The sequence below is a fragment of the Leptinotarsa decemlineata genome, unplaced genomic scaffold (genome assembly GCF_025532065.1).
Source record: "Leptinotarsa decemlineata unplaced genomic scaffold, Ldec_3_MD MMD2_tig00026294_RagTag_RagTag, whole genome shotgun sequence".
In the NCBI taxonomy this organism is placed as follows: Eukaryota; Metazoa; Arthropoda; class Insecta; order Coleoptera; family Chrysomelidae; genus Leptinotarsa; species Leptinotarsa decemlineata.
Window position 1 is genome coordinate 3,224,664 of NW_027412674.1, and position 15,014 is coordinate 3,239,677.

Below are 15,014 nucleotides of genomic sequence, written 5' to 3' on the forward strand. Positions count from 1 at the left end.
TAGAATACTGTTCGAAACAAAAAAAAAAGTTTCTTCAAGAAACAAGGTCAACCGATGCATTTTTTTGAGGACAAAACACAAGCACTGCAGGAAAATCCTCGAGGCGCTCTCAGAGCGGTGCCTGTGCGAAAGTAGTGATTCACATTGTATTTGAATCGCTGGGGATTAAATCCATTTGGAAAAACGTTATCAGGGAGTTTATTCCACAAAAACGCCGTTCTCCCATTGAAAGATTTCTTAAACAGTGAAGTTCGTGGTGTACTGAGTTGAACATCAAAACGATGAGCAGCCACAGTCCGGCGGATATGTACCTCCAATCAAAAGTGGCAAGTCACTTGAATCCAACAGCTTCAGGGTATGTTTGGGGCGGAGCTCCATACATGAGAACAATAATGTAAAGAAGGTCTGATCTGAGCTCTATAAAGCATAAAAAAATGCTGAGGTGTGTACAGTTTTCTGGTTCGGAACAGGGTTCTAAGTTTCGAGAAGCGGCTTTTGCAATTCCAGCGACATGATTGTGCCAAGACATATTGGTGTCCATTTTGAACCCCAACAAACTTATCGAAGCAGAAAGCGGAATTGTCTGACGTGACATTATTATATCCGGTTCGGAAATCATTTATCTTTTTGGAAAAAACCGTCTGGGTTTTTATGGTGTTGAATCGAACCTCGTTATTTTCATCCAAATTCGAAATTACTTCTAGATCCTCATCAAGATATTCAACCTCCTGCTGCCGGTGACGATGTGCATCCGCAGCTGATGCCCTGGATTTGAAATGTAATGACGTAACAAGTCAGTTTGCTGTCGTCAGCCAAGCAATATATTGGGTCCTTGGTTTTTTCCAATGAGTCGTTGATATATAATAAAAATGGTGAAAGTATTCGAGAGATATCCATCAATGGCCACTTGCAGAGAACGTTATTTCAGGAAGCTGAAGAGCCACACACAAAAATGATCTGACAAGCCATAGCATCGAAGTTTGGCTGCTGATGGAATAAAATGATCGAAGCACCTGACGAAATACATCTTGCGAAAAGGTATTGAATCGATATTTTTCAAAATGGTGTCACTGAATAATTAAATTTGTGAGGTGGTCGACGTAAAAGCTAGACTAAACTCAATGGAAGTACAGAACTTGGATCGGCCATATTATTCACTATATCAAACACCAAAACGAAAATAGTTCGGAAGTTCACGATAACAGAGAGTTTTTATCACATTTATATTAAATATATTCAGCTTCGTACGAGTAATGTAATGAAATATTTTTTTCTGAAGAAGAAGAAGAAGAAGAAGGTAAAGGCACCAATCAAAGAATTGAAATCAATAAATTCAGAGCTATGCGTAAACAGATCGCAACCTTTTTGAAACTTCCATATCCAGAACTTTATACTGGACATACGTTTCGAAGATCATCTGCCATTCTACTTTCAAAGGGGCGTTAGGGGTGGAAGTCACCATCTGTGGCGAAAGGATATAGATGATTCGATGGCAAATAAAGATTATAGTTAAGAAAAAGTCTTAGGCTCGAATAAACAATGGTCTACCGTCTATGAATGTGGATATATAATCCTTGATGCCTGCATTTCAAATATTGAATTCGAACGGTCGATTTTCCAAAAGACTATAATTTAAAGTTGATTGTTTTTGTAGGTAAACTAATCAGAGATTTGCTGAAAAACTCAAAACTGTGTATCTCTAGTAACAAAACAAAATCTCCTTTACAACTCTGCAGATTGTGCTGGTCGGACATATTTACAGCTACAGCTGTGAGCCAAAGTTGTTTCTCACTTTCGCGAGAACCTCAGTTGTTAACAGAATACATTCATACACGTTTCGGAGGGATTGTAACCGACTTTGATACATTTTACTATATGAAACAGAGTCCAAAGGAATCGAGTTCGGAAAGCGTGCGAACCATTCTATGGAACCACGCCTATCCATTCAATTTATTGAGTATCTATATCATTGAGGAATTATTTATGTAAAATGCGCCCTCTTGAATATTGGGAGTGGAGAAACCTTGCACAAGTCAAGTAACCTTGCTTCACACAACTTTTGATAACTTGTGAGGACATGTTTTGAATCAATCTGTATATATTTCTCTCTTTCAATGGTAAAACCATTTCCAAAAATGCTAATGGAATAAATTTCAAATGAAAGTTCGAAGAATTCACTTCTCGCAGCTTTCCTCTACAGTAGGATATGTCAAATGTGTGCTAGAAAAGGACAACTTGAATGATTATCTCCCTTGCTATTACCACGACGCCATCCAACATTGAAGAAACAGACTACCAGATGGTAATGCTGGGTATGATCTTTGACAAAACTTGTAACCACGAAAGTTGTGATTTTTTGGCAGACATTTGCAGAATCCTGTATAAGATACAAACTGAGAAAGGTAAATACATTAGGTGACTTATAATGATGGTAGAAGAATTATGAAACAATAAAAAAATAGCCATTAGCATCAGCAGAAAGTTATTCTTTTTGCAATAAATACATTTCTGTGAAAAAGCAGGAACGTTGAATTCGGGCTTATCAAACAACCTCATTGGCCCCCTTTACGTTTCCGGGATAGGGAAAAAATTCAAAAGGTGTCTTCTCAATTGGAAATTCTAATCAATAATTGGAATATTTGTGAAAACTCACCTGCAGATAGCACTCTGACTATAAGCTGGTCCTTCCGTAACACTCAGTGCTTGACCTACTTGAGTTTGCGTTAAACCTAACGATAGTCTTCTCAATTTGAACGCCTTGGCAAAATCTTTGATCTCATCTAAATTGATTCCGTCTACCACGTTTGTGTTAGCTTGGTTGATTGTTGGCTGATCTACAAAGAAATCATTTATTATATATTAGCGGATTCAGAGCTACAATATTCTATTATTGGACAGAGAGTGGTGAGAATCTACATAATATAGGTACTCTGACCTACATTTGCAAAACAAACCAAGATTTTACCATTGGGATATTTTAATATCTCGTGTATTTGACACCAATCGCCTGAACCCCATAATTCGTTCCAACCATAAAATGTATCAAAATGGAATGTAGAGAAAAATATGTATCAAATTCCTGGTTCAAACGTCCAGTTGGATTATAATATCACCAATCAAGTGATAAATGTGCTAATAATCGCATGTTGAATGATAAGACCTAGTTAATCCTTGGTTCGTACTATTTTAGACTTCTGAGTGTTGTCGTTAATAAGACGTTACCGGAAAAACAAATTTCAAACAGATGCTTCATAATATCGATACAATTATGAAACATTTTTCTGGCCAATATTCCTAGAGTCTTAAATAATTTTATAACAACTTCCTGAAGTACTTAAATTTCAGGTAACCAGTAAGTAACATGTGTTCTGGTGCTACAGCTTAAATTTGAAATGAATTGCTGTGCTACTCAAATCACTATGTGCAATATGTAGATGATGTCAGATGCATGGCATCGAGTAATTAATTACATGTTTCTCAATAGTTTTGTCAACGGTTAACAAAAACCAGTTTTATTCCATACTTAATAATAATATGCATTTATTCAATACAAGGATCAGTCAATATCAATTTGAATAATCTGAACAAATTCAGGAAACCCACAAGTGACACCCTGTGCGTGGGTATTACTGTTTTATTCACAGTATTCACATTATAAATCAGAACGGTGAGAGTAAAATGGATTTGACAATTCAGGTTATGAAAATTTGGAGATGTGTGAATCTTAAATGTTAGAACTGTTAAAATGTAAAAATATAATCATGTAAAAATGTAAAAAGGTAATATGTGAAAATGAAAATGCAAAAAATGCAAAAATGGTAAATGTTAAAATGAAAATGCAAACATCTAAAAATTGCAACAAATGTTAGGCTGTAAAATGTGCCATGATTTCACAATAATAATGATGGAAAGAATCTTATACAAATATTTGGTCATTATTACGCCTTGGTCAAAGACGAAACGGACTGGTTTAGGTTTGACGATAGTCGTGTCACGAAGTGTTCTGGCGATGTATTGAATCTATTGGAGCCTCTGGAGACACCCTACATTTTGTTTCATGAGAGAGATGACATTAACAGATTAAGATCTGCAGACGATGTGGTGCTGCAGGTGTTTCCGGGTTTTCCTGCAGCTGAAAAAGCAAATGCGCCACTGGAATCAATGAAGTCGACCCGGGGCACCAATTAATTTTTGGTTTTGTTGTTTTTATTTTCATCGTTGTTTTAGAATTGAATTTTTCTAGATTTTGACAAAAAAATGTCCCACTTTACTAGTTCCCATTTTAGTAGGTAATTTCGAAAGTGTTCTTCCATGGCATAAATAAGTTTAGTGATGAAGGAATACTCACTAAGGCCTTCTTGCCTAGGCGTGGGTGTTCTTTCATCGTGTATGATTATTGAATAATTATAAGTATAAATATATAAAAAGGGTGGAGTAGTGATATTAGACTTCGAATAGTGTATTTGACTTATAGACATATACAATTTTTGCAGCATTTAAGGAACACTTGAGTAATGTATGCGGTTAGAGGAGCATAAAAAACTATGAAGAATATGAACATGAATCCATTTTCCTTACCGCATTTCATGCGATCGAAGGATCAATTAATCGATGAATAGAAACTCTATCTGTTTCTGAAATGAAACACATGACATCTTTTTTGAACGAAATAGTTGTCAATGCAAGTCTGGTTTTCAGAGATGAGTAATTGTAAAGCCGGTTTGCAAGATGAATATATGGTCTCTGAACGATTATTTTTGTCTAGCATGTCGTGTTCAGTTGCGCATAGGTTTTGAGTTTTGTATTATCCCAACTAGCAATTTTATATTTTATAATATTGCGGAAACGTTTCGGAGAAACAAATTATAAAACTTCATTCCTCCCAATGTTTTCAATGTGTTTATAAAACAGCTATAAATAGGAAATGGGCAATGTTTTATAAAGCATTACAGTCTTTATCGATATTTTGTGAGGCCTTTTTCAGACAGTACAAAACAGTTTTATAAACATTTCGGCAGATACTATAAAATTTTTGTAATAATATTCGTAAAGAATCTTATAAAATAATTGGAATACAATTTTATAACATTTTTTTAGTAATACCAAGTAAGCTTAATAAAATATAATGCAACCTAAAATGATAAAATTAAAATGTGTTCAAAATGTTTTCTTAAAGGCGCAAGAAGTAATTTTGTATAGGACACTGGGAAAATATGATAGATATACGTATTCCAAAAACACTTTATTGTGAGATTTTCACTAAATTGTTTTACAAAAACGCAACACGTGTTTCGCCATACAATGGCTTCATCTGGCGTGTCTTTCACGCCAGAGTTGAAAGACACGCCAGATGAAGCCATTGTATGGCGAAACACGTGTTGCGTTTTTGTAAAACAATTTAGTGAAAATCTCACAATAAAGTGTTTTTGGAATACGTTAGTTATGGATTTTCATCAAGTATCGGCCGATTCCATCATATATATGATAGATATGTCACCAACTACAAACTAACAAATATAAAGGTTTGGATTCATTTCAATAATTTCACTTCTGTGCTTTCAAAACTGTTGAAGACATTGTTTGTACTTCAAAGATGATATTTTACCTGCGAATGAAATTTTATTGACAAATATATAGGCTATTATTAGTAAAATTTAAGCGCGCCACTCTTTCACTAAAATTTTTGGAAAAAAATATTAATTATACAAAAATTCCCTCTATCGACGTAATAATTTTCTAGTCGTAAATCAACTCTGTTTGTTCTAAATAATATAATCTTATAATATCTGTGTACTTTTCATCTGTAAATGTGCATTATTTCATATTTTCAACTCATCTAAAGTCAGTACTCCGAATTGCTATCATTTTAAAATAGCGTCGTACTATAAAATAATTTGGTATCAATAACAAGAGGTTTAATGTATTTTAGCTTATATGTTACCCCTATAAAACTGTTAAGAAATACTTGTTTCTAGGAGTGATGGTATTGCGACAGAGTCGGACTACTTTTGAAGCTATAGATATCTATAAAAATGAAGATAGTATTTCTCACGTATTGTTTGGATAAATATTAACGGATGTTTTGGCCAAGAAGCTTATTCCATCGATTATAAAGGCTGAATTTCGAAGGAGTTTCAAGCTAGTGATTTGAGTGTATATAAACATGGTGCTCCATTCAAATCGACGAATTTTAATCATCAATAACCTTTTCCTGTTCTTAGCAAGAAAAAATTTGAAGCACTAGCTTACGTGGGGCTTGGTCTGAAACGAACCACTTTTCTTATTTTTTTCCCAGTGACTAATATTACACGACGTTATTAGGTATATAGTTATTGGGGCGCTAGTCAAATAAAACTGACAAATTATACTTCATTACACGACCTATAAAATCAATGTCAGCTGGTTTTTCTTAAATGCTGCATTTTATTGTTGGCGACAGCAAATATATTTTACCGGAAGCAATTTGATTTTATAACAGTTATTTTATTGTTTTGGGATTGTACTGAATATACCATACTATGAAATAGTTGGGAAATTATCATTAAGGTGACAATATGGTAATGAAAACAAAACTGTATCTGATAGCATTTCAATAAAATAATTTCATTGAAACTACAGGAAGCAGTTATAGAATAATCTCGAAATAGTTTTATAAATAGTTTTGTAACAGTTTTTGTGTTATTTCACAACAGTTCCTAGAAAGTAAAGTTGTCTGAGGTAGAGCAATTTTGATTCTTTGAAAAGTGTTTCCGATGAGTATTGTGTTGGTTTTCCAAGGAGAATATTTGTAAATTTTTTCTGTAATACATCTAATTTTTTCAAATGTTATGTTGCTACTTCGCCTCAGCCTACTATTCTATATGGAAGACGAGACTCTATAATTGCATAATAAATTGTTTTCATTCGAGGTATCTATTATAATACGTAAGTACTTGAATCTAGTGTGCTCCTCAATGTTTTAGTCACTTGGTCAACATGGTAGTTCCATCTCAGGTCTATCTAATCTGATCTAATTGTAATATTGTTTCCTATATTCAATGTATCATATTGGGGTAGTGAGTTGGCATAGCACGAGAATGGTAAAAAGAATGTTTTTTCGTGATTAATCGATAGTATTTTATCCGCGAAGCATTCAAAGAGTTTACTCATGTTATTTTCTACGTTAGTTTTGAGATCATTTCAGCTTTAATGAAATGATTAAAAACACTTTTATCTAAATATCACTGGTAAATTTTATTTATACGACCGGTCGTATAAATAAAATTTACCAGTGGTATTTAGACAAAAGTGTTTTAATTCATTTCATTTAAGTGATCATGAATTACCATAAAGTAAACAAGTCATCAATCACACATGTCATTCCAGCTATCAGCACTGTACAATACTGCTAACCCAATATGATACTAACTAACCCAATATGATACATTGAATTTCAATACTGAATTATTTTCTACATTCACTACTACATTCAAAACTGTAGCCTTGAAAAATATTCGAGAATATAGGTAACCATTCCCACCTTCGTGCATTTCGTCTCCCATGATAGTTCATAATTACTTGTAGATGACATTTTGCGATAATTGTTATCAAATGCTATTGAAATTAACTGTAATCAGCCTAATCGCTCGTTAATCAAATTACTCCTGCACATTAACAATAATTAAACACCAACTTTGTTTTGTGATATAATATTATTTTCAGGAATTAATCATTTAATCTTCTTTCAATTGCATCAATAGAGCCAATAGATCTAAGTGGTTATTACCATAATAAAAGAAGACACAAATAAATCTATTACCCAATTTGTGTGACAATACGTCAATGGGCAAGCTTAAACTTACCATTGTTGATGTTAATAATGAATGCACATAATTTATTTGATGAATGTTATATTCAGATCGATACTCTCATGGTTTATTTTGATGAATTCAGAATTGAATTTAATTGTTTGCTCATATACGCCAGTACATTTCACAATTTGTAAAATCAGAGAAGGATATCTGTAGAAATCGCAAAATTTGGACAGGATTAGAAGTAATCGTTAGATCAACATATACAGGGTGGCCTATATTTTGTATTTTGATAATTGTAATTTTGAACATAACCGCAAATACAAATTTGATTTCCACCGAAACACTGATCTCATTCATCAGAACTGTAGTACTATTCTTGATATACGTTTCACCAGCCATAGTGCATCATCAGATCATCTCTCCTTTTTTTGTTTCGAATATCATAGCGATCCATTCGATAATTAGGATGTAACAAATTTCGATAATGAAGGACATTTGTGTCTCCGGAATATATATTATAAGTCTTATAACGACAATGTAATTCTGTGTGACTTTCAGATTTTTCATGCATCCCATTCGGTTTTTGTATTATTGTTTTTGAACAACTTTTCTAGTGCTATGAGTTCAGATCCTGAATTTACCTACTACAAAAATCATGAAAAATTTATACTAGTCAGGTTAAAAATGATGGAGAGGATCAGTTTGTGAAAAATGTTACATTTTCCGTGAAGAATTGTACAAAATACAAATACCTTGAGTAAAATTTTTTCAAAACAAACTGTTTGTTTTATGATAATAAAAGAGTTTAATACTGATTCTATGAATCGTAAATCACCATATTTCACGATGAGGCTATTATGATCAAACAAAAACATATACGAAATACCATGTTCTGACTGTCCCAGAACTTACATCGGCCAGACCAATAGAAGAATTTCCCAAATCAGATCCAGCATCATTTCTCTTGCTATGGAGACTACCATGGATCATGCAGGTCTTTGTTATCACGCAAGATACCTGAAAATAAGTCAGGTACCCGGTCCGGCAGACCGGACACCTGCCATAATACATCTACCTTTCTATACCTGTCCAACAATATAAATTTTGGCCCGGAACAGCAAAGTGACTAGTGCGAACTTAGAGCTGAACACAGCAAGCATAGAGCTAGTGACGAGACTTGGGGCAAGGGAGATTGCGACCTCGTCCTCGAGTCATGTAAGTACAGTTCCAAGTGATTCTTGAAAATGTCTCCAAATCAGGAGCCGAAACGTCGAAAAGATGAAAATTACAGACACGGTTCAACCTGGACAACAGTATATCAAATTACTGACCGCGGAAACCTTTCAGTAGGAGATTCTGTGATGTTTCGAGGATCATCTTCTGCTTGTTTCATAAAATTTTTATAATCACTTTTAAGAGCGGTGATAGTTTTATGTTCGCTCTCAACAGTATATGTCGACCGCATACTGGACACTGAGTTATGTGAAGAGAGGCTAGATAATCGATACGGCTAGCGCTGTGTGTTAGAGTGTGGAGAAAAGGAAGCCATACATACTGGCGCCGTTATGCGTTACATTTTTTTCTTCAATACTATCTTAATTACCAACATCTATGATTTAGTTGAGAAAATGATCTCAGATGAAAAGTTAGATGACTGAGAGATATACTCACTTGGCGAATCAACCAATAAGTCAGCAGTTGAGTTGTCCATACAGTTGGGTGACAAGGAACGGGGTGACCTTTTCAGACTTGGACAAGTATTACCCACAAATCCCGTTGATACATTCAATTCTCCATTACTGGATGGTCTCGCACCATTTCCTAAATTCGTTGGAGATGGATTTCTTGAGAGGTTACTTGAATTTTGATTGTGTATCTTGGTATCGCTGTAGTGATTGCTGTTATTCATTTGGTTCGAATTTAGTTGATTGGTACCCATCTGGCTATTTCCTATTTGGTTTCCACCCATCTGATGATTGGTATTCAAGTGGTTGGTGCTCATTTGGCTTCTGTTGAGATTGGAAGGTTGTGGAGGCGGTGGCGATGTGAGCATGGTAGGTGGAGTTGTTAATAGAGGTTGGGAAATTGGATTCATCATGTGGGGAGAATTGGGGTTCGTATGAGAGTGGCTGAGTATTTGCGGAAGGCTTTGCAGTAATTGCTGAGCAGATCCATTGGAGAGCAAATGGGTTAGAGTTGCAGGATTGAAGAGATTAGGGTTGATCACTCCATTTGAGTTAGGTGGTACTGTAAATGAAAAAGTATTTAAAACGATATCACTTATTGATGAAATGATCAAAAAGTAGATTCATGCCTTTGAAAAGGATTTGGGAACATTTTGTGAATAGTTATATTGTTGAAAGCGAATTCTAGAAATGATACTGAAATCTTAAATAACTGGTTGATTCTAATAAACATAGAATAACACTTACTTGATGTATTGGGATTGGTCAGTAAGTTACTTTGAGCCATAGCTTGTAAATTTGCCAAAGACGTCTGCATCACTTGACCATTATTCAAGGCTAAATTAACTATTTGGTCTGTGCTATTTACATGATTGACTGGGATTGTTAATATCGTCTGTGTTGCCAAACCTTGAAAATAAAACAGTATATAAATAGTTATTTTGAACTAGGAAGTTCTAATTGGGGATCGAAAGATTGTGACGTTGGATGTATGATGATAATATGGCTCAAGATTTAGACGAGATGATCAGATGCATAGAGTTTTACACATACCATCTGAATTTGAAGGTGAATTAATAAATACTAAATTATGTTGTTGAACGTCTGGCAAATTTATATTAAACGTAACTTATAATGCACTGTTTGGAACCTTTGGTGTAGTAATATGTATTACTGGAGTTTTATCTCAACACCAAACCGTTATTTTCAACACCTTGATACGGGTTTCAATCACCAAGTGATCATTTTCAAGAGGAAGATTACACTCTTGAACTTAATCATACTCCTGAACTTAATCTCCCTCTAGAAGATGATCACTTGATGATTGAAACACTTGTCGAGGTGTTAAAAATAACGGGTTGGTGTTGGGATAAAACTCCAGGAATATTCATTCAAACATAATTTGTTCATGCCCATAGAGAATTGAGGATATTCGATATAATTTACTTCAAGTGTTGTTGGGTCCAAATCTGACTGTTTCATTTTAGCAACTATTCAGTATTTGACTACTTGTATGGATTTAAACTCATCATCGCAATTATATTTCAACGTAGATACAATTTTCTTAATGAGATCAAAGTGATCACTGATAGCAAATATAATTTAACCAGTTCGTAAAGTACCGACCCGAAATATTATGAAAGAGAGATTCACTATTTCATCATTCAATCTCAATTGAAATGAACCAATGAAAAAACTCTACCTTGTGATGTAGGTATGAGCAATTGGGCGCCCTGAATTCCTTGAACTAGATGACCAGAGGCCAGAATGAATTGTGGCATTGGTGCAGGTTGTTGAGAACTCAGGAGATGATTTGGGGGTTGCATTGGCGATGCAGGAGGCGGCTGGGGGTTCATAGGGTTCGTCAATATACTGGGGGCATGCTCTTGATGATTGCCAGGTTGAGAACTCCTTGGTGTCGCTGCTAAAAATAAGGAAGTGAAAGTTTCTGTCAAGTCAATGGATGTTTTCGATGTTTTTTTCGTGATGACAATATCATTTCATTGACCCACTTCGAAAACTATATCTATATACAGGGTGAGTCAACAAGATTCCCTCGGTCCATTGCTATCAGGGAAAACTAAACTTAACTAAAACTTGGTATAATTAGTAAAATATCAGTTTTCGTATCGCATACTTCTGATAAAATATGTTGTGGCTATCCATTTGAGAACGTTGAATTATGTCTGTTTGAAAATGAATGGAACTTGACCGGTTTTACCGAGCACCCTTCTCAACTTGAGGTTAAGTGGAAGAGCAATTGAATGATGACTTGCCATCATGTAAATTAAACTTTCTCTTTTATTTTCACATAATAAATGAACTGTTCCTGATTAATTTGATTCAAATGTATTAGAAGATAATAAAGACGATTTTTTTTTCACCGTAGTCACCCCGAAGCCCCGATACATTCGGGAGGGCGCGCCAACATTATCATTCACACCACCCCCCACAACGTGGGGTAAGTGATCATTGGGTCCGAGAATCATGTGCCTGAGCAAGCGCAGTGAGCCAAGAATGACAGCCTTCTGCATCTGTGTGGCTAAGATTCCTGCCTTAGTGCAGCAAGCCGGTATGATTTTAAGATTCCAGAGTAGAGAGGGCATTATTCCACCAAAGACTCCAATAATCAGAACAACCATCTTGACAGAGTGGTCTGGATAGAGTCTGCGGAGTTCGAAGAGAAAATCTCGATATTTCATCCGTTTCTCCTCCTCTTTTCGGACAATATTCGTCTCGCCAGGAACAGAAAACTCCATGACAAATATCGTCTTGCTCTGGTGGTCGAGAAGGACTATTAGGCTTATTAGCTTGTATAAGCCTGAGGGTGGGAAACGAATAGTTCCAGTAAATTCGATACTTCCCGTGCACCACAACGGATTCAATATCCCCCAGAGCGTTAGGCAACACCGGTGTCTCGTCAATACCGTAAGAGTGCCATAGATATTAATATAACACTCTTAGGACCGCATTATGTCGATGGATGTAGGCTGAGACCGCATATGCTGGACATGCTGGTAGCAAGTGCATTAGGGTCTCGGGCGCCTCGCAGCAGGCCCTGCACCTTGTGTCAGGAACCTCTATACCCATCACGCGATTGCGATAGACTAAGGTGTTGAAGACACCATCCTGGCAAGCCATGATGAACCCCTCAGTTTCCGACTTTAGCCCACTCGACCTGAGGAAAGCGAAAGTCAGGCGCTTTGATAAGCCAAAGTCTTCAATGTTATTGAAGAAGACTTCATGCATTGGCTTATCCTTGTGTTTCCGCAGCAGTGAAGTGCGGCTTTTATACGAGCTTTTTGCTGAACGGGTTCCAACTCGGTGACAGAGTTGTGGTCACCTCGTTCAGTGTCGAAAACTAAACCGAGTTCATCAGCTGCTCGGGCAGCTGCCCTGAAGAGACATGCTACAATTTCTGCTCTCTCATGGTCACGGATCATGCAGAGAAGGGGATCCGAACTCCTGACGACTTTACAGGCTATATCCAGTACCATTATGTCATGTAGACACTCCAAACTCAAAAGTCCACGGCCTACCTGTTGTCGGGGGAAGTACAACCGTGGGACGGACGATTTGGGATGCAAACTCCTATAGAGATGCATCATTTTTCGGGTCTTTACGTCGAGTTGATACAGCTCCTCCCGAGTCCATTTCGCTACTCCAAACGAGTAGAGTCAGATTGGAACGGCAAGCATATTTGTTGCAGCAACTTTTTTCTTCCCCGACAGTTCCGATGACCAGATCTGTCGAAATTTCTGCTGATACTTGCCGCGGAGAGAGTTTTTCACTGCTATTACCTCTTGTGAGTGGCGTTGTGTCACCCTGAGGTAAGTATACGTGTCTCCGGCATCCAGATGGTGTAGGCTGCTTCCATCTATGAGCTGCACATCCTCTCCGTAGTCCCCGTATCGTCCTCTTTTGAGATGGACCATTGCACATTTGTCTATCCCGAATTTCATACCGATAGTATGCGTGTACTCTTCCACTGCCCTCAAGGACTGATGGAGATCCTTCTCTCCAGAGGCATAAAGTTTAAGATCATCCATATAAAACAAATGGGTGACCTTGTGTCTCCGGTTTCCGGAGGTGCCACAGTTATACCCTCGAGTATTTCTGAGCGCAACGGATAATGGCAATAGTGGGATGCAGAAGGGGACTGAGAGAATCGCCCTGAAATACACCCCTTCTGAAAGTGACCCACCCTGTTTGGACTCTGGCTTGACCAGATGTTATGGTGAAGCGAGTTTGCTAAAGTGGTATCAGTTGTTCAATGCATCTCACTATTTTGTCGGGTACCGCAAGGCATCTGAGCAAATGCAAGATGAGCTCATGCGATATTTATCAAATGAGTTACGGTAATGGATCCAGGCCATAGAGAGGTTGCGCTTACATTATATAGAGTCCTGCGTTACACATCTATTGATGAGCAGGTACTCTTTACATCCAGCGACTCCTCTCTTCGACCCTCTCTGCTCATATATCCATTCGAACACTCGGTCAACTGCGGTGAGTATTCGTGTGTATAAGATGTTTGTAAACGACTTATTATTATTATTATTATTTATTGTTTCCGAAAGTTGAGATTCCAGAAATTATCATAGTGATGTTGACTGATTATTCCTAAAAAATCCATTCAATTGCTATAGACATGCGGGTGGTGAATTAAAAAAATATTGTCTACAAAATAGGTTTTTCTGGAATAACTTGGCAATGCTGCAATGGAAATTGGAAAACAAAAATTCCTTAGAGAGCTTAAAAATATGAAATCGAATGACGTATTCATATACTGGGTGTTCTATTCAATACATTATAACTTTGGTTGACCACGCTTGGCTGAATCACTCAGTATGCGAGAAAATAATTTTAAGATAGTATTTATCGATATGACTATAAAAAAAAGAGCAGTTCGAAAAATTGTTCCCTCTGATAGCAATGGACCGAGGAATTCTTGTTGACTCACCCTGTACTATTGACATGAAGTTGACTTGCTGTTGCATTCATTTAATTTTATTGATACAACTTCGAAAACGTACCTGATGCACTAACACTTAGATTCAGAGGAGCGTTGACAACGGGGGATCCAGGTAGATTAGAGATATTTGAAAGTCCTGCAGCTAATGATGCCACTTGAGGAAGACTTTGTAAAGATGCTAAATTTTGAAGATTTTGAAGTGTCACCAATCCAGCCACTGCAAAATAAGATTTCCTTCAAAAAGGGGGAAGTCACAGAAATTTATCTATTTGTATGAAATGTCTATAAATTCAATAGCATCTTCATTTATTTTACTTTTCAATTTTCTTGATTCTATACGATTTTTTTTTCGTTTCATTCAGTTTCAGTTCAATGTTACCAGTTCTTATAGTTTTTTGAAAAAAAAATATTATTTAGTTGCAACGTACTCTGATTTTGAAAATACAGAAAAATGTTAATCGGAATAGTTACTTGAAGTACTAATTTTCCGACAGGAAATAGTAACCCCCTTCAAAAAAAAATTTTTCCAAATTTCCTGTTTACTTTGTAGACATACCGATG

The 15,014-nt window shown here is 36.3% G+C and overlaps 1 protein-coding gene across 5 annotated transcripts in view; it reads right to left on the reverse strand.

Moving 5' to 3' along the window:
• Nucleotides 1-15,014, reverse strand: part of pdm3 (POU-domain protein pdm3) — a 360,484-nt gene that overhangs the window by 21,768 nt on the left and 323,702 nt on the right. For 4 of the 5 annotated variants that reach the window (XM_074180186.1, XM_074180185.1, XM_074180184.1 and 1 more), the window contains exons 4-8: nucleotides 14,515-14,670; nucleotides 11,181-11,402; nucleotides 10,226-10,387; nucleotides 9,465-10,040; nucleotides 2,654-2,834 (exon numbers count right to left, since the gene is read on the reverse strand). In XM_074180186.1, coding sequence (XP_074036287.1) covers nucleotides 2,654-2,834; nucleotides 9,465-10,040; nucleotides 10,226-10,387; nucleotides 11,181-11,402; nucleotides 14,515-14,670 — 1,297 coding nt within the window. The remainder of the gene's footprint in view (nucleotides 1-2,653; nucleotides 2,835-9,464; nucleotides 10,041-10,225; nucleotides 10,388-11,180; nucleotides 11,403-14,514; nucleotides 14,671-15,014) is intronic. The other variant, XM_074180183.1, reaches the window with a different exon arrangement.